The 20,629-nt window shown below is 57.7% G+C and overlaps 8 protein-coding genes across 8 annotated transcripts; 5 read left to right on the top strand and 3 right to left on the bottom strand.

The window, feature by feature from the left end:
• Window positions 1-51: 51 nt before the first annotated feature.
• MKK02DRAFT_45271 (uncharacterized protein) lies at window positions 52-1,555 on the top strand (the record flags this gene model as incomplete). Its single annotated transcript, XM_053093325.1, has 4 exons — window positions 52-391; window positions 439-536; window positions 581-1,147; window positions 1,196-1,555. 4 exons carry the CDS (start codon window positions 52-54, stop codon window positions 1,553-1,555), a joined length of 1,365 nt encoding a protein of 454 aa, XP_052946343.1.
• A 1,167-nt stretch (window positions 1,556-2,722) lies between these two features.
• MKK02DRAFT_45270 (mitochondrion protein) lies at window positions 2,723-4,934 on the bottom strand (the record flags this gene model as incomplete). Its single annotated transcript, XM_053093324.1, has 11 exons — window positions 2,723-2,838; window positions 2,891-3,140; window positions 3,189-3,482; window positions 3,528-3,702; window positions 3,750-3,947; window positions 3,983-3,992; window positions 4,045-4,085; window positions 4,132-4,334; window positions 4,382-4,476; window positions 4,525-4,650; window positions 4,700-4,934. 11 exons carry the CDS (start codon window positions 4,932-4,934, stop codon window positions 2,723-2,725), a joined length of 1,743 nt encoding a protein of 580 aa, XP_052946342.1.
• A 339-nt stretch (window positions 4,935-5,273) lies between these two features.
• Window positions 5,274-8,355, top strand: MKK02DRAFT_33728 (uncharacterized protein; the record flags this gene model as incomplete). The annotated part of the gene is made up of 4 exons (XM_053088775.1): window positions 5,274-5,637; window positions 5,678-6,264; window positions 6,300-6,846; window positions 7,037-8,355. 4 exons carry the CDS (start codon window positions 5,274-5,276, stop codon window positions 8,353-8,355), a joined length of 2,817 nt encoding a protein of 938 aa, XP_052946341.1.
• A 612-nt stretch (window positions 8,356-8,967) lies between these two features.
• On the top strand, window positions 8,968-9,977 carry MKK02DRAFT_26925 (uncharacterized protein; the record flags this gene model as incomplete). Its single annotated transcript, XM_053087275.1, has 4 exons — window positions 8,968-9,360; window positions 9,405-9,467; window positions 9,514-9,823; window positions 9,880-9,977. The coding sequence occupies 4 exons, from the start codon at window positions 8,968-8,970 to the stop codon at window positions 9,975-9,977; spliced, it is 864 nt and encodes a 287-aa protein (XP_052946340.1).
• Window positions 9,978-10,269: 292 nt separating this feature from the next.
• Window positions 10,270-12,231, bottom strand: MKK02DRAFT_45267 (uncharacterized protein; the record flags this gene model as incomplete). The annotated part of the gene is made up of 4 exons (XM_053093323.1): window positions 10,270-10,747; window positions 10,894-11,518; window positions 11,563-11,862; window positions 11,916-12,231. The coding sequence occupies 4 exons, from the start codon at window positions 12,229-12,231 to the stop codon at window positions 10,270-10,272; spliced, it is 1,719 nt and encodes a 572-aa protein (XP_052946339.1).
• Window positions 12,232-12,532: 301 nt separating this feature from the next.
• MKK02DRAFT_33725 (uncharacterized protein) lies at window positions 12,533-15,379 on the top strand (the record flags this gene model as incomplete). Its single annotated transcript, XM_053088774.1, has 2 exons — window positions 12,533-13,705; window positions 13,781-15,379. The coding sequence occupies 2 exons, from the start codon at window positions 12,533-12,535 to the stop codon at window positions 15,377-15,379; spliced, it is 2,772 nt and encodes a 923-aa protein (XP_052946338.1).
• Window positions 15,380-15,826: 447 nt separating this feature from the next.
• MKK02DRAFT_33724 (uncharacterized protein) lies at window positions 15,827-18,521 on the top strand (the record flags this gene model as incomplete). The annotated part of the gene is made up of 4 exons (XM_053088773.1): window positions 15,827-17,638; window positions 17,675-17,694; window positions 17,730-18,112; window positions 18,160-18,521. 4 exons carry the CDS (start codon window positions 15,827-15,829, stop codon window positions 18,519-18,521), a joined length of 2,577 nt encoding a protein of 858 aa, XP_052946337.1.
• Window positions 18,522-18,704: 183 nt separating this feature from the next.
• Window positions 18,705-19,742, bottom strand: MKK02DRAFT_45263 (myo-inositol oxygenase; the record flags this gene model as incomplete). The annotated part of the gene is made up of 4 exons (XM_053093322.1): window positions 18,705-18,811; window positions 18,857-18,982; window positions 19,029-19,512; window positions 19,557-19,742. 4 exons carry the CDS (start codon window positions 19,740-19,742, stop codon window positions 18,705-18,707), a joined length of 903 nt encoding a protein of 300 aa, XP_052946336.1.
• Between the last annotated feature and the right edge of the window lie 887 nt (window positions 19,743-20,629).

Genomic DNA, 20,629 nt, shown 5'->3' with positions numbered 1-20,629 from the left:
ACCCTTTTCACCGCTCTCACCGCACGCAGACGGCTCGCGACATATATCACCATGTCCTGCATCAAGGAGTCTACATCGACCGATAGGAAACACCCTCTCTCCGAGCCACTCCCATCCTACGATTCCGCGACGGGTCTCAAGATGTCCGCCTTGAGCTTGCCGAGAGGAGCCACCACCAAGTCAACCTCCGGCGCCTTTTCCTCGCCCGGAACTACACAGCAAGCGTACCTATGCTCCGCTCCGCCCAACGCTGTGACTCTTCCTACCTTCCTCACGTGGACCGATCCACCCTACGTCGTCCGGAAACATCAGAACAAAGGCCTGTGCACGGGATCTGGCGAGCTGCTACTCGAAAGAATCGACTTGGTGACAACGTATGATAGGCGGGATCGTGAGTCTCAACGCAAGTCCTCCTCACAGCCAAAGCTGATCTCATAGCAATGAGCCTGTACAACTTTCTCATCCGGAAGGCTATGTCTAAACCCTGCGTCATCCTTCGATTCAAAGGCGGATCGGCTGATACCTGCGACAGCTTTGTGAGTCGAGGCCTGACTCGTGCTGGACATAGCTTACTAGGAAGATCATAATCGATGGCCCGGCAGCATACTGCGGTGTTCAACTGTCGGTGCTGCCTTGTCCGCCGCGCGGCCCCGTACCCCAAGGATGGGCATCCGGCCTGCGGTCGGTCTTTCAATCGTACCAAGGCTATAATCAGCTCGCCATCGACGACACTGCAGGCTCCGGCCCCACACACAGCAGCTACGCTTTAGGTCCGAGGGGCAACTTTACGGACTGGGACAAGGCGCGGTGGGGTCAGGGCTATCCCATCTGGGCCAGGTTCTCGGATGTCCCGTATACAGGGGAAACACCGGTGGTTGGGGAAGTGGATATAGAGCGTGGGGATATGGCGGTCGACCGCGATCTGATGGACTGGTGCAAGGCGTACTGCGCGGACAGGGGGTGGTTGAAGGAGTTCAAATTGCGCAGAGACGTCTGGGGATGGGACTTTGACAGCTTGATCAAGAGTGTCAAGGATGTCATGATATCGACCGGGAATGTCACGGTGGACATGTCGGTCACGGTGGAGTGGGATGTGGCGGAAACCATAGTACGGCCTGAGAATGTCTGGACTCGCGCGAATGACAATGTAAGTGATGCCCCTCCAGCAAAGCTAATGTGCAAAGCTGATGTGCAGAAATTCGTCCACTTTCTTCTCCAGATCACTTTCATCTACCAGCTCGTCATGTGGCTACACTCCCTCGGTCTCATCCCAGGCGGCGGCGGGACCTACGATGTCGCCCGCGCGACCCACGATCTCGACCCTTATAATCCCTTGCCGTCAACCTATCCCGGAGAGGCCCTCGAGTCCGCCCGGGCCCGCATGCTCGATGTCACTGTCGCCCATCCTGAGGTCGCGGCGACCGCGAAACTCCAGGTCGGGCCAGAGGGCGTACATTATCAGGCGAATCGAAATGGGGCTGATTGGCTTGAGGATTGGGAGGGAGATATCAGGAGGGTCGCCCTACAAGGTGGCAGGTTGATGCTGAGGAGATAGAGCGAGCGTACACATGCCCGGGATGTGGGTGAGTATTACCTGCCATCAGCTGGTATATGGGCAGTTCCTATGAAAGTCAATTATGGACGCGAGGGCAATAGCAGTACTAGCTAGAGCTGTGTGCTGGCGAGTCGAGCAGTGATCATTACTTAAGGTCGGATGATGCGATGTATGCGTACGGTACTGTTTCTGCTAGGCTTAACAAGGCTTGTCCTTACCGTACTTGACGAGTCTGAAGACCTGCAAACGTGACATTGGTGGCGTTGTGCGCGGCGCGCGCGAGTTGCGAGGGCACAAGGCTGCAGTACCACTTACCGGGCGGTTGCTCTTTCCCCCATTCTTCTTTGGCCGTATCGGCCTTTCCTCGTAGTGCCTGGGTATAATGGTGGGTTTCACTCGCATTGAAGCCACGCGATCAGTCCTCATGCGTCAAGCTTGTTGCTTGAGCTTATCAACGATAGCGCTCGTAAATTCACGCCTGACCCGAAGTTGACCGGTCGAGTCCAAGCTAGTACGGGTCAGCCCTCACCTGGTCCGTGGGCGCGTCCGAGCTTGATACATCAACAACCAGTCTTTCGGACCCTCGACCACGTAGCGTACCCGAACTGGGAACATCCCGCTCGGACCTCATGAGCGACAAAAAGGAGGGTCTTTTATTGCCTCGTCGACGGGCGAGCGCCAGGGGGAACCAGTTCCCTGTCGCTCAATGAGCGACTCTGGTCTCATCCTCAGGAGCTCGCCTCGTCAAGGCGTCAGAGCACCTTAGGGCGTCTCTAGAGTCGCTCACTGAGCGACAGAGCTGGGAAACCTTTGACGTGACGCTTGCCTAGGCGGGGCCGAGTCTGGGACGACCGACTCGCGTGGTCAACCATCTTTTTTGCTGCGTGCCAGTCGTGTAGATGAGCGGCGACGAGTCATGCGTTAGCTGGCCCCAGACTTTATGGTCGAGGCTGAAAGCAAAGACCGTTTCATGTTGTGCTGCAGTACATCAGCAATCAGAAGCAGGCGGTCGATTCGGATGTCAGGCCGGGGTAGAGTTAGACGTTTGATTGATGATGAGTAAGTAGCCAACGGTCCTCCAGCGCCGCCTCCATGACAGAACCCGCCCTCCCCAGCCCAGAACCCTAAAGAGCTATAGATGGATAATACTACAACAGATCAGCCCCTCTACCCCAAAAACACCTTGTCGTCAATCTCTATCCCAAACTCCTCCCTCGCCATACTCTCAAACTGCTTTTGCAGCTTATCCTCCCAACCTTCACCCTTCGCAGGCGGCCATAAGCCTGCTGAATCAGCTCTGACCCTGCTCCAGTAGTCAATTGAGGAAAGACATACGTTGCTTGACCGTAGTGATCCAAAATGCAAGATCCACCGCGCCGAGCGTAAACCTGAAGATCACCGCATTTGACCGATCCTTGATCCATGTCCACAGTCCGACGCTGCGCAGGTCACGCGAGCCGGTAAGGGAGCGGGTGTAGCCGATAGACGCCCATTTGGCGGAAAGATTGACGCGGGAGGAAGGGGAGCCGAGAGTCTGGTTGTTGGCTTGCATCATACGTTGACACCGAGTGAGGAAGATGAGTTCCTGCTAGATCAGCTACGTATGCTCAATATATAGCGAAGTAGGACTTACTCTCGGTATCAATTGCTCATTCTCCAACATCGTCCTCATCCTCCGCTTCAGCTCCACCTGCTGCTCATACTGGCTTAGCTCCGGTCCGGGATTCTCCTCCTTTTTCTGCGAAACTCGGAACGGGCGCAGAAGGATGGCCGAGGCGAACATGTTGGCGTCGACGGCGATGCCCCATCCTCGAGCTATTTCTTCGATCTTGGGGACGTCGAGGACGAAGAGCGAGCGCCAGAGGGTGCAGTAGTCTTCCCGGAAGGTCTTGGAGAGGGAGATGTAGAGACCGTGGTCGATAAGGACCTGCTCGTCAGCTTAGTCCGAGAGGAGGAGAGGTATGGGACATACAACTTGAGGCTTGCCCTTCTTTGTCGGATGCTGCCGGACGAGGATATTTCCAGGATGAGGGTCGCAATGTACGAAACCCCACGAAAAGGTCATGGCCGAATTGAGCGCGATAGCGAGGTCCATGGCGTCTCTGGGCTTGATACCCATCGCCTCCATGGCCTCCTTATCATTCAACCTGAACTGTCAGCTATGCTCGCCTTTGACGAGGCCGACACAGCTCACCTGCAGCCGTCCACCCATTCCATGACCATGATCCTATCGCTCTCTGGGTAACCCTCCGCTGCGCCATACACCTTCGGGATATAGATATCATCCCTCAGCTCTGGTGTCTGAGCGAGCAGCTCGGCACAACGTCGAGCATTATTGGCCTCGTTCCGGAAAGACGTTTCGAGCCGCATCTGCTGCGAGACGTAGTTGGCGCTAGGGTTAGATCCGGTCGAAGGGGTCTCACTCACACAAAGTACACTGGATGTCAGCTTGAATCCCAGAAAGCGTGTCTCGGTCCCAATAAACTTACTGGGCATGTCAAAGAGCTTCTCCGCCACATACATCAGAGTTCTGCGAATGAGCGTCGGTCAACCGAAGAAGGGCCAGCAGAGCTCACCTGTATGACCACAGATCCCAGTCCATCTGCTTGGCGATAGCAGGCTTTTGCACCTTGACGGCTACGATAGTCCCCTTTGCCTCGCCAGCTTTTGGGGCCAGGCTAGCTCGGTGAACCTGCGCGATCGAGGCGGAGGCGAGAGGTTCATCCGAGAAGTAGTCGAAAATGTCGTCCGGGTGAAGCTTGAGATCATTCTGGAAGACCTGCACACATCAGTTATCTGCTCCGAGCCAGTATCCAGACAACTGACCTCTACTACCTCGGCCCAAGGTACGGATGGAGCTCTGTCGAAGACATGTCCGAACGCCTCTCGATACGGCTTGGGCAGGAGCGCAGCTTGCAGCCCTGCTGGTCAGCATACAATCCCCTTCAACGGAGCTGAGAGCAACATACCCAATGCCTGACCAAGCTTAAGATATAGCCCTTGATTGGTATCAATCACATATCTTAGCCGGTCCGCGACTCGCTGGTGCAGTCCCTCGATCTTGTCCGCATTCCGAGGTGAGAAGTTGATCTTGTCTGCATGATCAGCCAGAGCTTCCACGTCAATGAGAGCGACTACACTGACAGTCCAGGGTACATAGTATCCCTATGTACGCTGTACGTAGCGATCGAGAGACAGCACTGGCGTTGAAGTTGCGATCATACGCATATCCTCCACCAAGAAGTCCGGCGGCGACAGCGACTCGGGCAGGCCATTTGCGCGGCTTTGGCGCTCGGGGAAGGGTCGATGCTTGCGCGGAGGCTGAGGTGTACTCCCTGAAGGCGAAGCGGACCCCTTGGCCTGATATTCTAGGCGGCATAGGATGATGGAGGATGTACAAAGAGAAGAAGGACCAAAAGTTGAGGCTTTGGTGTGCCGATCGTTGTCGTGCCTGAAATCGTCATCGTCCCGGCAGAGCAGCTCACACTTGTCAACATTGCCTCTCATTCAGCTATATCATACAGTCGGCATACTGTCGGACGTCCAGTGACCACGGACTAGCTCGGGCCCAGCACGCGCCCTTCGCAAGAACCATACTGCCCGGGGGGAACGGCTCGCAGGCCCGCCAAAAATTCTCGCATCTCTTCCCCTTCGCTCGGCCGGTCAACCTCACCACGCTCATCTCCCTCCTCACTCACCTTCCTCCCCTGTTCTCACTATGTCTACGTCCTCCCAGAAAGTCAGCATCGGCGAGCCCGGCGCACCCGGCGGCCCAACCTCTTCATCCCAAATCATAGCCTCGCGCGAACGGCCCACCGCGATCAGCCCAGGCCATATCGCTGAGGTCGATCTCATCCAACCCTCGCGTGGCCAAGGTCCTCGCTTCCCGGCCGAGGTCTTCGCCAACATCGTATCCTACCTCGACGACGACGACCTCACCACCTGCGCCCTCGTCTCGCGGTCATCCTACCTTGAGGCAACTCCTCGCTTGTACAATACCCTCTCCATCAAGACATGGGTCATCGCGGACCAGCTCGGGTCCCGGGACCGAATGTTCGAGCATGACACATACTTCCCCAAGCGTCGCTTCGGCCTCCACATTACCCAACGCCTCATGACCAGCCCCACCCCGTTCTCCCGCTCGGCATTTCCCGCGGATGGGCGCTTGCCATCACTCCCAGATCGCTTCACATACGTCCAACTCCTCACCATCAGCACAGACACTAGGCGCCTCTGCGACCGGCTCGCTCCCCTTGACTTCCCCAATCTCGAAACCCTTCGCATCGCTCCTCCCTGCTATTACGACCACCGCTATGTATATCCCAACCCAGAGGAGCTTTACCTCGACGCATGTCAATGCCCTTGCTCTAAAGGGGAGCCCAGGTGGGGGCGGCACGGCAGAAGGACGTGTGCATGCCCCTCCCTGCATCGCTGCTCGTTTCTCGCCCACCTCCGACCTCGTCGCGTCATCTTCGGCGGTCCACTCAGTGGGTGGGTTCCCCGGTTCCGTACAAGGTCTGTGGGAATCGGGCTCACTTCCTCCCCAACACGTCAAAGAGGTCGTCGTCATAGGTGGCTTCCAGATCACACAGGAGATTTTGGATCGTAAAGCCATCCGACTGCTTAGCAAAATACCGAGCACGGTGGAGAAGCTCAGCATTGTCATGTGCACGTGGCGAGGCGGCTATATCAAGGAGGCACGCAATGGGGTGGGAAGCGGCTATCACTGGGCGAATTACGATAGGTACTACGCGGACCAGGGTGGAGCGCCCATCTCGGACGTCATCTCGCCGGTATGCCCTCGGAGACCACCACGGACACCCCGGCTGGCATTAATCCGTCCACCCAATCCGACCCAACCGGCAGTAATCTTCCCTCCCCTCCCCTTTCACAGAGTACTACCACTACCGACTCGGACTCGGACTCGGCGGCTTCGCACTCGGACTCGGACTCGGATTCCGCGTCCGACGCAGAGGACGAGAAGACCGTGAATGAGCAGCTCCGGCCAGCTCTCGCCCTAGCGTGTAGTGGGGAAGCGAAGTTGATAGAAGTCGTGGGGCTCGAGACTATTCGGAGGGATTGGACCGAGGCGGAGGTGGAAGTGGAGATAGAGGCGATCAGGCGGAGCCTGAAGAAGTTTCTGGAGGGGAAGGGATGGGATGAGGCGCGGGCGAGTGAACGGGCGGCGGAGATAGTGTTTATTAGCGGCGATGACTTCATCAAGAGGAAGGGGGACAAGGCGATGGAGCAGTCCAAGGCGGCAAACAGGCGGGCGATACTGGATGACCTGTGTGAGCTGGGGGAGGACGACGATGAGTTCCACGACGCGGTGACTTGGGGATAGTAGGTACAAATTATGCTAGATGGGACGGACAGTGTATATAGAGACCGTAGCGTTGATTATATATGACATAGCATCCTCTTCATGATCAGCTCGAGCAAGCGGGACGGACAATGAAGGCACGTGACCAAATACGTCAGCGAAATCCAAACTCCGCATTCCTCAACCAAAGTTCACCGACTTGCCTTCCTTCATCGCATCACATACTCCACTTCAGCAACATGCCGACCTCTCCCCCCTCTCCGCCTCCAACCTCTCCCGGCGACTCCTCTACCCTCCCTACGACTTACCCCATGCCCACTCTTCCCCTCGAAATCATCGGTATCGTCGTTTCCTTCCTCGGAAAGCCACAGCTCGCGGTCTGCGCACGCGTCTCTCGGGTGCTGTACGACGAAGCTACACCTCGGCTATACAGAGGCTGAAAGTCAACTCAATAAGCTCAGATCTGACGCTTCGGACTGCTCCAATTTCAGGCGGCTCCGGCTCCTCGCCTGGCCCCTGCATCACGCGCTACCTGGCCGATGTGCACAAACCCGAATCCACCTCGTCGGCATTCCCTCGGACCCCTCCCCGGCGGATAAGCGAGCTCGATCGCTTCGAGCACACGCAATACCTCACAATCCGTCCCCATTTGGTCACCCTATGCGATCGTCTGCCCCCCTTCCACATGCCCAACCTAGTCACCTTGAGCTACAAGGTATCGGCGATCCTGGCCCCCAATGGCTTCTACACGCATAACTTGGACATCGATGTCTGCGGCGACTCTCACACTCAGACCTATCCCACGCCGATGTGGCTGAGTCCATCGAGCTCCAGCGGCCCTACCCTGGGCTGCGAGCTTCTCTCCCGCCTCCAACCTCGGCGGATCATCTTCGGCGGCCAACAATGCGGACTGGAGGGCTCTGCTCACTCGAGCTGGAGCGCCTTCCTGCCGCCCCCTCCTTCGGCCAAGGAGATCGTTATTCTAGCCGGGGAGGAAAGCATGAACTATTCCGCGTGGACGAACGGGCGAATGCCCCTTTTGACGGACATGCCCGCCACTGTCGACCGCCTCAGCATCGTCATGTGGTGCTGGGGCGGTGGGTGGACGATAAAGGAGCGGAGTGACTACCAACTTTATCCGTTCCCGGGCTCATTCCTGAAGCTGCTACCGGGTCGTATGGCGATCGCTTGCTCGGGGAAAGCGAAAAAGATAGAGATCATCGGATACGAGACCATCGCTCGTTTCCGGGCGGCAGAACTGGAGGAAGTTATCGCGTGGATAAGGGAGGAACTCAGGGCGATCCTGGTCGAGAGGGGTTGGGAGGCGGTCGAGGCGGATAAGCGGGCACAGTCGATATCATTCGTCACCGGGGACGAGTATCTGACGAGGGAGGGGGATGCAGCTATGAGGGAGTCAAGGGAGGCGGTGAGGGAGACTATACGGGAGGATCTGCTGGAGATGGGGTATGATGTGTAAGGAGGGGGTTATGTCGGAGGGAAGGGGGCGGGTCGGGGATCGGGGGAAGCAAAGGACACCAGGAAGTAACATTGCTCTTTCAGTATTATCGTAAGTAGAGGTCGTAGCGTCGAGAGCCGAGTCTCGACTTGTACTGACTGACTGACTGACTGACTGACTGACTGACATCAATCCTCGACTTGACGATGGCTCCAGCTGACACCCCACTACTGACAGTCCATCACTAGGCTGACACCGTCCGCGCTTGACGGATACTGAGGAGGCATCTCGGCGCCAAGTGCGGATGTTTGCTCCTAGATGTGACTACAACCGCTCTTTTCGCCTACTCATAGGTACGGCTAGGATTGATCAGCGCAATCAAGCGCTCAAATCTCACTGCGGATGTTCCGCGGTCGGATGACCAAGGTGTGCAAGCGGAGTAGCCCAAGGCCGTCGGCCTCGGAGCTCCACGGCGGTGACGCGGATGCCGGCATTTACCTCGGGCATGACTCATCCGGCCGTTCATCGCCGGTCAGCCATAAAACCGCAGACCTCGTCCACCTCTCACCAAGTTCCCATCTACTCTCTTCTACCATACACAGTCGACCTGGCATCTCCCATCACTCGATCATCATGCCCACAGAAATCCTCATCGTCGGCGCTACCGGCAAACAGGGCGGGAAGGCGCTCAGCAACCTCCTCGAATCGCCCAACGCATCCTCCAACCTCTCCCTCCGCTTCCTCACTCGCAATCCCACCTCCGCATCCGCTCAGAAGCTCGTCGCCAGGGGTGCCAAGGCAGTCAAGGGAGACTTGAATGACACCTCGTCGCTCAACTCGGCACTCGAGGGTGTCGACAGGGCGTTCTTCGTGACGGATGCGTTGGCGGGTGAGGCAAAGGAGGTGCAGCAGGGAAAGAACTTTGTGAATGCCGCGCAGAAGGCTGGGGTGAAGCATCTGGTGTTCACCAGTGTGTGCGCGGCGGATACGGCGACTATTGTGCCCCATTTCCGGTCCAAGTACGAGGTGAGCTCTAGTCGGTCTGAGCTAGGGATCTGGCTAACAGTCAGGTTGAGAAACACCTGCAAGCGTCCGGTATCTCCCACACCATCCTTCGTCCTGTTGCCTTCATGGTGAGCACCCTTTCCTAGCTTTCCACCCGTCCCAACTGACCTCCAGGACAACTTCCCCGTCGCATCTGGCATAACCCGCTTCCTCGGTATCGGCGCCTTCTTCGCCTTTACAAAGGGCCGCCCCTGCGCGTTCATCGCGGTGGAGGACATCGGAGTATTCGCCGGCAAGGCCCTCCTTTCTCCAGAGGACCCAGCTTTCAAGAACCAGATCATCGACCTTGCAGAGGGCGATTACGACCTTGAATCTACCCGTCGGTCGATACAAAAGGCGCAGGGATACTCGCCGTGGTTGGCTTCATACATCCCAGGATTTACCCGCTCCATCTTGCCGCACGACTTCAAGATGATGTTCACCTGTGAGTGATCTGCACGTAATGTATCTTGATGAAGACATCGGAGCTGATTTGAGCAGACTTTGAACAGTCCGGCTATCCAGCGGTGAACACCGCGGAGCTCAAGAAGATACACCCGGGTCTGATGTCGATGGAGGACTACTTCCGGAAGGGTTAGTGACATCCACAATCAATCAGATATCTAGAAGATTTAGATGAGTTATATTTACTGCAAGATTGTCTAGCTCAACTTGTATCGCTCTCTGACCTCGAGCGCTCGCGATAAGGCGAACCCAGCTGATTGTCTATCCACAGCCTGACACATGCCCCAGAGCATAGCAGCACTGGGGACCAGCGAGAAAGCTGGATATCGGTGGGCTCGGCGAGGGGACGCGGGCTTCAAATCCGGGGGACGCGGCCTGCAATAGCAGTACACCATTGACAGCGCTACATCGATAACATACAGATCCCTAAAATCGCTTTAGATCCTTCGCCACCTCAAACTTGGCTCCCGTCTTCTCCCTCAATTCCTCCAGCTCAATCCCCTCCGCAATCTCAATCAAGACCAGCCCACCCTCCTTTTCTTTCCGCTTGACGTCAAACACCGCCAGGTCCGTGATGATCCGGCTGACGCACCGCACGCCCGTCTTGGGCAGGTCGCACTCCTGGACGACCTTGGGTTTGCCGTACTTGTCCAAGTGGTCGGTGACGACGATGACCTGAGTGTTGTCGGGGTTGGAGACGAGGTCCATGGCGCCGCCCATGCCCTTGACGAGCTTTCCGGGGATCATAAAATTGGCGAGATCGCCGTAGGAGGAGACTTCCATGGCGCCGAGGATGGAGACGTCGACGTGGCCGCCGCGGATCATACCGAAGGATTCGGACGAGTCGAAGACGGATGCACCGGGGACGAGGGTGACGGTCTCTTTGCCGGCGTTGATGATATCACTGGACGTCAGCTGGATCGCCATGTGGTATAGGTGGAGCGCAATCCCCCGCATGTCACTGGATTACACCCCTTTCCCTCTAGGCTTTCCCCTCATCTCTATTGACCCAGACCCAATCATCTCCCAGACTGACAGAGAAAAACTCACGCGTCCACCTGCTCTTTGGTCGGATATGGTCCCATCCCCAAGATCCCGTTCTCACTCTGCAGCCACACATTCACTCCCTCCGGCAAGAAGCTCGCCGCCAGCACCGGCATCCCCACTCCTAGGTTGCAATAGTACCCATCCTTCAACTCCAGCGCCGCCCGCTTCGCAATCTTCTCCCGCCTCATCCTCGCTGCGTCCTTGTGGGCAGGCACCTGCTCCTTGCCCGCCTCATGCCCCTCCTCCTTCATCGTCACAAACTCAATCTTCTTCTCCTCCGTCGCCTGCACGATCCGGTCAATGTAGATCCCGGGAAGATCAATGTCCATCGGCTTGATTTCGCCAATCTCGACGATATTCTCCGCCTCAACGATACTGAGCTTGGCAGCGCGGGCGCAGAGTCCAGCGAACGCGCGGGTGGTGTACCGGAATACGCAGTTCCCGGCTTTGTCGGCTTTCCAGGCGCGAAGAATGGCGACGTCTCCGTGGATTGCCGGTTCAAAGATGAAGCGGTCACCGTTGAACTCGGCAGACTCCTTCTTGGCGCCCTCGGTGACGACCGTCTGCTTGCCAGACGAGTCTTTGGGTGACCAACGTTGGGGGATACCGCCGCTTTCGACGAGGGTGCCTGTCTATCAGCCCTGCCCACTTAAGCTTCAGATTGAGACTGACCCGCTCCTGTCCGCGTGTAGAAACCCGGCATACCAGCCGCCGCAGACCGCAGACGCTCCGCAATAGTCCCCTGCGGACTGAGCTCCAGAGAGATCTTGCCCGCCAGATACGCGTCCTGCAGGTTCTTGTTGGTCCCGACGTAACTGAGGATCATCTTGGAGATGGCGCCGTTCTTGGTCAGAGGAGCGAGACCGTATATTCCATCTCCGGCGTTGTTGGAGACACCGGTCATATCCTTCAGGTCGGAACGGCGGTGCAGGGCGGAGATAATGGTTTCGGCGGTACCGCACAGTCCGAAGCCTGGGAGTCAGCCTCGACGTCCGGGAGTGGTGCGGTCTGGCTGAACCACTCACCAGCTGACAAAACAATGTCTCCGCTCTTCACGTCCTTGACTGCCTCATCCACGCTGTCCCATACTTTGCCCTTACTGCCCCCGACCGCTGGAGTACCCGTCGCTTCTCCAGGTGAAGGGACCGAGTCCAGGCCGTGATTTGGGACTGCAAAGGATGCATTGCGCCTGTTTGATGGTAGTGCTTGCCTTCTTGAGACAGTAGGCTGGCGGGGGAGGGGTGTGGAGAGGGAAGAGGGGAGGGTGGAGTATGTCCGAGATGAGGGGAGAGAGCGGGAGACGAGGCGGCTCGGGAGCGCGCGGATGGTCGAGCTGGTCATTGTGGGTGATTTCAAGTGGGAATACGGCCAGGCAGTAGTTTCTCGGGCTGTCTAGTGTGGGCGGGGTGGATGTAGTATGCACAGAGAGATGTAAGAAAGCAAGGTGACAGATGCTGATTCCCGGACTACTTTGGACCTTGAAATATCCGGAATCCCGGCCGGATAATTAGATTCACCGGCCGGCCGAAAGGAAAGTGAGGAATGCGGAGTAAATGTGACGTAACGTCGACGCCCAGCCAGATCAAGCTCGCGTCGCGTCATCTCCCTCTCTCCTTTGCCTCTCATCAACGCAACATCCAAGATGGCGCCCACGCAACCTACTATGCGGGAGGACGATCACGCTGCTTCACTCGCAGACCCAATCCCCATCGAAGTCTACACCCTTATCATTTCCTATCTCAAAAAGGCCGAGCTCGCGCGATGCGCTCGGGCCTCGGTCGCGCTCTACCCTATCGCCATGGCTCGTCTCTATGCCATCGTCGTCATCCCGAGCGTGCGCAAGAACGACGAGACGGAAGTCTTGGAAGACGCCCTGCCCAGGTGGCAAACGGAAGGTCTCGCTATCGGATTTCTCGCCAAGCGGTACCGTGATCAAATCGCCACCCATCACGCGGGTCTCGTCAGCCACACTACATCTCTCCTTACCCTTCCCAAGAAGCCCGCCCAGCCGCTGACCACCATCCTTGGCGCACTCACATTCACCAAGTACCTCACCGCCCCCTCGCACAAGGCCGATGTCTGCGGGGAACTCGTACCGCTCCACATGCCCAATCTGGTCTCCCTCCGTATCGAACCGGCCGACTTTGGGCGTCTCCGGCTCGACGTTTGTCACTGCCCACACTCATCCTACGGCGCGGGTTGCACCAAGAACCGTCCCTGCGTCTGCTCCTTCCTTGGCGGTCTCCGCCCTCGCCAGATCATCATCGGTGGCGAGGAGACCGGTTTCGCCGGTACAGCCAGCGGGCTCTTCCCCTCGCCCTTTCCCGACTGGGTCAAAGAGCTCGTCTGCTTCGTCGGTGCCTATAGCGACGACAAGGCCAGTCGTGACCCTACCGAAACCTTCCTCGACAAGCTCCCGTCCACCGTCGATAAACTCACCCTCGTCATGTGGACCTGGTACGGCGAGTGGGCACACACCCAAGGATGGTTCTATCCCTGCGAGCTCGGCGAGACGGACTGCTCCTTTACGCCGGCGGGACTCCGGACCGGTCTGGCGTTGGCGTGTACAGGCAATGCAAAGGTGGTGGAGGTGGTAGGGATGGAGACCATGCTCACTGGCTGGTCGACGGTTCTGGTCAAGAAGGAGATTGGGGAGGTTCGGAAGGAGATTCAGAGGCAGCTGGTGCTGCAAGGATGGAAGGAGGAGGAGGCGAAGAAGCGAGCAGGAGAGATCAAGTTCATGACCGGCAAGGCGTATGCGGAGGGGACGGGGGAGGGAAAGGTGGATGCGAGGGGTATGAAGGGAAGGGGGGCGGTCAGGGTGGCTATTCTGGATGACTGGCTCAAGTTTTATGGCCACGAGAAAACGGAGGATGACTATATGTGATAGGATAGTAGCGCAGCCCGTCAGCCTTTGAGACAGCCGGTAGTGGTCATGTACATAGTTCATGCGCAGGTCACATTTAGACAATTCAGCATCTGGTCCGGCTGGCTCGATCGAGGTATGGTCGCACTGGTCCTGGACTGTCATGAGCTTATGGTACCGGTACGCTGTGCAAGAGAGAGGAGTACGCAATCAAGCCGGTCAGATCCAGTGCTTGCGGTGGAGCGAGACCTTAGCAACGGTTGTCAAGAAAGGTCTCCCAGGCACGGGCGGGGCGGGATGGTTTCGCTGCAGCTTACATCTGCGCTTCAGCGGCGCGTCTTCTTCGCTACCGTCTCTCATCATGTCCTCAACTCCATATCACTCTCCAGTCCAAAATGGGGTTCCAACCTATCAATCAATGTCGGCAGCCACAAGCGCCTTGACCCCTCTTCACCTTCTCGCACTCGCAGCCTCGGCTCGCTCCCCGAGGTCGTTTTGCGCAACCTCATCACTATCCTCGAGGACACGGACCGGCCGGCTTTCGTCAACTGCGCTCGCGTCTCGCGCACCTTCTACCTCCTCGTCACCCCCATCCTATACAAGACAATCTTCATTGATCTCTCCGCACCTACCAACCCTCTCTTCTACCGCGGACGCCCTATTCACACGACTGCCAACTCGCCCGCCACCCAAGCACGCCGGTACTTCTCCAAAGTACTATACAGCTCCCACTCCTTTCGCCCCTCAATGCCGTCATCATCCTCCACGCGACCCAAAACGGGATCAACGTCTCACTCTCCAACCCCACTCCCAGACCGGTTCACCTTCACCCGCAGCCTCAGCATCACCTCACATCGGCACACGGCTTGCCGGAACCTGGCTCCCCTCCATATGCCGAACCTCGTCGAGCTTCACATATGCCCTCGGCCACTCGAGCACAGCCTCAATGCTTGCTACTGCAAACACTACAAACACGGCGGCTGCCCACGGTCTGGGCCCGCCTGCCATTGTCCTCTCCTGGCGCAAATCGGATGCGAGGAGATGATTTTTGGCGGGTGGTTTAGCGGCCTCACCGGGTCCGGACTAGGGCTGTGGCCCTCATCTTGGCCGCAGCCCCCTCAGCGGGTCAACAAGGTCACTATCCTCGTCGGTTGTCACAGCGGGATCGATTTCCTCCATCGCGAGGAAGCACAATGGAGATTCGACCGCAGCCATACGTTGGGCGATGCACTGCCAACTTCTGTCAAACGGCTCGTGCTTGTCTCGAGGCACAGCAGAGGGGGATGGGCAGACGGGGATACTTATTACCATGCGCCCGGTTGCGGCGAACAAGAGGACATCATGGAGGCTGGCGATCCTCTTCTGAGAGACGCCATCGCACGTGCCTGCGCGGGGAAGGCGGTAGAGATAGAGGTGGTCGGGCTTGGAGAGGAGCATCTTCTTAAGGGAGGGGAGGTGGATGTTGCGGGATTTCGTCTGACGCTCGAAAAATATCTGGTCGATCAGGCGGGGTGGGATCAAGAGGAGGCGAGGAGGCGGGCGCAGTCGGTCATCATTACGCCTGGATATGTGGGGGAAGCGAGCGAGGGGGAGGAATCTGCGGTGTACAGGGAAAGACCGTGAGGAGGTAGACATGGACACCCAAGTACAATATCATCCGTAGTAGTAGTAGTAGAAGTAGCTAGTGTGTACCGTCCAGAAAGAGTAGTGGACGGGAAGAGCGGAGCCGATTGATATACCATCATATGCCTATGCTTAATCAGACTTATCGACCAGTATGAAGCATCGGAAGACTACTGATGGCTGTGGTGACTGTAACGAGGTGAGACCTCTGCGTAGTCCCTATCTCTGGCCGCAATGCTATACTGAAACATGGTGAAACCGAGGAATGAGTCGCCTGCACAGACCGTCGAGAGTCAAAACGGGAATATACGGCGTTATCTCCCGCCGATTAAAGGGATTGCCAATCTTCCAAGTTGATTCCGCAATTTTTAGCCTTTCCAATTCCTGAAACGGATTGTTTTGCCAGTTGACATCATCTTTCCCCCTCTCTATCAAGCAACCATCAACATGCAGTACAGCACAGGAGCAGGGCCGTCTGGCTCTGCCTCGTACACGCCGCAAGGTCAAGTCAACAACGCACACACGGGGGCACCCTCAGCCTTCGCGTTCAACGGTACGAATCCTTATCTCCAGGCGGGTCCACCTCAGCCGGCGGGCCTTCCACAGCCAGACCCAGCGGCTACGCGGATGGATCCCGCCACAGCTCCACCTCTGGCGACGGCATCGGGTGCTGCAGCTGCCGCGCCAGGGGACAAGCCTGCCAAGCGGCCATACAAGAAACGGGCCAAGAAGGCGGCGCCGGACGCGAACGACGCGGCAGGCGGTCTCTTGCCCCAGACCCCGGCGGACATTGGCGGGCAAGGCGGCTCGTCGGACGCTCCAACCCGGAAGAGGGCAAAGAAGGCAAAGGAGAATGCTCCGGAGCCGGCTGGGAGTGGGCCGTCGCAGCAGCCAGCTCCCGCTTCGGTCGGACCGGCCGCGGGCATTGGTCATGGTCTCCCCCAGACAGCTGTCCCCAAAGACAGCGTTGCATACCTCTACCGCGACCCTACTCTGGCATCGCCGCCACCCAGACCCTCCGCTGGCCCATCGTACCGCCCTCCCCAACCCCAACAGTCCCAAAACGCCCAGGCCGGCCCATCCCACTCCAACGGCTACTATTACTCGGTACCATCCTCCCAAATCGCAGACCCCATCCGATCCGCCGCCGCTGCCGCCCCGCCCACCACACTCAGCGAGTACGTCAGCCGCCTCAATGCCCACATGGCGGATACACGCTCGGAGCGCACGGGCGACTCTAGCGCATACCTCCCTACCGGCGAGTGGTCGGCGGAGGACAAGGCGTCGTTCTTCCCTATCCTCGGTCGGCATTCGACGGTGCGCCCAGACCTGATCGCGCAGGAGACGGGCAAGTCGGAGCAAGAGGTACAGCAGTACCTCATCGACCTGCATGGCGCGGTACCTGCCAATCTGGGGCGGAAGCGGGCGGGACGGGTCAAGAAGGGAGAGTGGGTTCCGGGGATTGCTCTTGCGGCGAGAGAGATCAGCGATGGGGACGTTAGGGAGGAGGAGAGAATGGTGGAGAAGTTGAAAGGCGTGGAGGCCCACGAGGCGGTGATGCTGGAGGTGGAGAAGGGGAAGGGGAAGAAGAAGATGACGGAGGCGTCATGGGGCGCCCAGCTGGACGGACCTAAGATCGGAACACTGTCGGCCCTCGTCTATACTAGCATCCCGTACGACCCGCTTTCCGGCAACAAGGCTGCCAAGCTGCTTCGGGATGAGCATCAGATGGCCGCTATCGAGGCGATACCGATCCGGCAGCGGACGACCTCGCAGATCAAGGAGCTTCGGCGGTTGAAGGACAAGAAGAATATGCGGATGAGGTACCGGCACGCCAAGCTCATCGAGGAGGGGATGACGGCGGAGGGCATTGAGGCGCAGGGCGGCCCGGACGCCATCTACCTCGCCCGGGCAGGAACCGATCCGGTCGTTCTTGACCCCTCGGTACCCAATGCCGCCCAGGTCGATCCGCTCAAAGGCAACAAGCACGGCAAGATCATTCGGGACGAGGCGCGCCTGGCTCATCTTAATGGCCTGAAGCATCCGACGCGGGAGGAGATTGCCGAGACGCGTCGGCTGCTCAACAAGAAGCGGGCGCGTCTCAGGATCAGGCGGATGAAGCTGCTCGAGGAAGGGATGACGGAGCAGCAGCTGGCGGGGATCAATATCGACGAGCTGTATGCGAAGCGGGCGGGCGTGGCTTGGGTGACGGACTCGTTGGCTGAGGATAACGAAGTCATACCGGGTCTGGCGGAATGGGTGAGTGAACGGGGTCTGGACTTATGGAATTACGAGGCGATAGGGAGGCGGTTAGGGTGAGGTTGGGCCAGGACTGAAGCTGATATGACAGTGATACGCATACTCAAGTGTCTTTCGAGGTGCTGCAACAGCTTCGAATATATCTTCTCGCGTATCTCGTCCCTCTCATACATAAAACCATCAACCTCGCGGAGAAGGAACGAGTCGATCCTAGTCGTGCGCATGTCCAGTTGCTGCTGGAGGTGGCGGAGGAGGAGGGGAAGCTGGAGGATGTCGAGGACGAGGAAGGGGATGAGTGGGAGATTGACACAACCACGACGGACAGGGAAGAGAGAGAGCTGGATGAGCTCCTGGATGAGGTGGATGAGGAATACGATCGCGTTAGGGAGGAAGAAGGTGGGGATTGGGATGATCCGTTCAATGTCGAAGGGGGTCATAGTCACGGTGGCAAAGCAGGGAGGGCGAAGCGGAGGGGTGAGTTCTGGCTATCTTGTTGAGAAGGAGCCTAACTGATATACTAGAGTACCTGGTCTTGCTGAATCGGTACACTCTCATGCAGTCGAGACGAGCCATCAAGCGAGCGTCAGGGGTAGAGCGGAAGCGGAAGAGCCTACGGGGAAAGAACAAACTCTCGGCGGCGATCATAGAGGATAGCGATTCCGAGGAGGAGGTGGTGGGTAGCGAGACGACAAGTGATAGCGATAGTGAAGAGGAGAAGGGGGACAGCGAAGAGGGGCTGGATAGTGAGGCGGATGACCAAGAGGGCAGCCAGGTTGGCGAGGAGGATAGTCCAGCAGATGAGCAGGGGAGCGGGGAGGACGACGGGTCAGATGGGCAGGACATCGAAGGCATGTTGAGCGGGTCAGATATGGATGATGATTGAGTAGATATAATTATGATTGACTTGCAGAGCGTGGTAGGTATCGCTTTCTATGTATGACCTGTTCGCAAAGCATCTGCCCAAATACAATGTCCATCTATCTCATCTGTATAATCTATAAGCAAGTCGCTCGAGCACTTCGAAGCGGCTTCTCCCTGCTCCTCCACTTCACCTCCTCGGCGCAATCTACCACTCCACCACAGCTGGGAAGTACTTGGCGATAAGGGACTGGTAGTACGGCTTGAGCTCGGCGACCACTGGTGGGCTGTCGGACTTTGAGTACAGGTCATAGGCTGAGCGTCAGCTATATTTCAAGCATGGGTTCGAAATGAGCTCACGGTTGAAAGCGTTGACGGCCTTGAGCTGCTCCTCGTCCTCATCGTTCATGAGGTGGCGATACGCGCCTTCGCGGTGCCATGGGTAGAAGGAGTGATACCGGAGCATGGAAAGGGCGGCTTTGGGGACTGATCGTCAGCACGAACGAGCTAGCAATTGATGGAAAGTACTTACGGGTAGACTGAGCCTTGCAGATCTCATAGATGTACTGATCATGTCCCCAGCTGAGGATAGCGTTATCCAGGCCGCAATGGGGCTCATAGATCCCCAGCTCCGTCTGCAATTTGGGGTCGTGCGAGTCCGGGTTGGCCGCAAAGGTATCGGGGTAGATGATCTCTCGGGGGAACTTGCACCCGACGACGAATGTATCGCCGACGACGTCCCATTGCCCCTCGGCGCCAAAGAAGCAGAGGAGCTTGCCGAGGTCATGGATGAGCCCGGTGAGCTGCATCCAGTCGGGCTTGCCGTCCCGCCGGATCGCCTCGGCCGTTTGGAGGAGGTGCTCGATCTGACCGACGGACGTGTCTGGGTCAGACTCGTCGACGAGCGTGTTGAGCATCTCGAGTGCCTCCCAGACGGACATGCGGGCGTTGACCTTGCCGAGGACCTGTTTCCGGATCGCCAGGTTGTACGCGAGCGTCTGCTTCTTGTGTTGCTCCTGGCTGATCAGCTCTCCCTGCGTATGGACATAAGCTGGCTTACAGCGTAGAAGTTCTTGACCCTATCGCAGGCATCGTCATACTGCCTGAACTTGGCCTTGTCCTTCCCCGCATCAAACGTGCTCGCCTCGTCGTACTTGATCTTGTTCACCTCATCCACGTCGTCGCTGATCGCGTCCATCTTGTTCCCCGCCTGCTTGATGTATTCTGTGACTTCCGGAGCGAGCATGTTGGCGGATAGATTAGTAGGTGGATGGGTGGATGGTCGTGCATGCTTATCGTCCTCGACTGCCTATTATACCCCAATAGACGACGCTTGACTGGGCTTGCAGCTTTGCGAGGCTAAAAGCCAAGAAGCAGAAGAAAACCCCCCGAACCGGCTTCCGATCGACCGGTGGGACCGGAAACCTCCCGAGTGGGGAGCGGGCTGCTGGGGAACTCCGTCTGAGGAATGTGGGGCAAGCGAGGGGGCTATGAGCGTTGTCTTCTGCCTGCATTTGCTCCTCATCTTTCCATATGGCAAGATGGCGGAAAGAGGGTCCCGTATAGCTTAGGAGTACGTCTGACAGCACTGACTGAAATCTCGATCTCATTCTTGACCGTGACCGCCAAATCACACGGTGAGTAGATGCTGCAGGCCCGCTTCTTGGGTCCATGCATGGCCCTTCGGCAAGGCAGTCAATCCAGCAACTGGGGAGTGATGGGTCCAGCGCTACTCACTGATACTGCTGACCACCTGACAGAGGTTCATTCATCACCAGAAGTCAAGAGCTGACTGCCGGGGGGGTGGAACCCTAAAGGTCGCGCTCGTCCCTTCTACCAGCCCGGACAGCGTGACAGGCTGATCCTTGATCGAAGAACTGCAGCTTACCGGTGCATCTGAATCTGACACGTCGACGGCAGACATCGCCCTCATGCTCAGATACTTCGACGCCGCCGAGGACGCTAGGTCGCATCTTTCGCTTCGAGCTAGCTCAGTGCTGTTGTCCCGTTCCGGGCAGACTACGCATGGTCTAGCCCTCATATAAGGATCGCGATGGCTTGGGCTGTCAGTGAGTCTGGACCAGAAACTACACAGGCGGTGACGCCATGCGAAACCTCAGATCTCTTGCATTG

This window comes from Dioszegia hungarica (genome assembly GCF_025882075.1).
Source record: "Dioszegia hungarica strain PDD-24b-2 chromosome Unknown MKK02contig_8, whole genome shotgun sequence".
NCBI classification, from domain to species: Eukaryota; Fungi; Basidiomycota; class Tremellomycetes; order Tremellales; family Bulleribasidiaceae; genus Dioszegia; species Dioszegia hungarica.
Note: the sequence above shows the minus strand (reverse complement) of the source record. Positions and strands in the feature narration are given on the sequence as shown.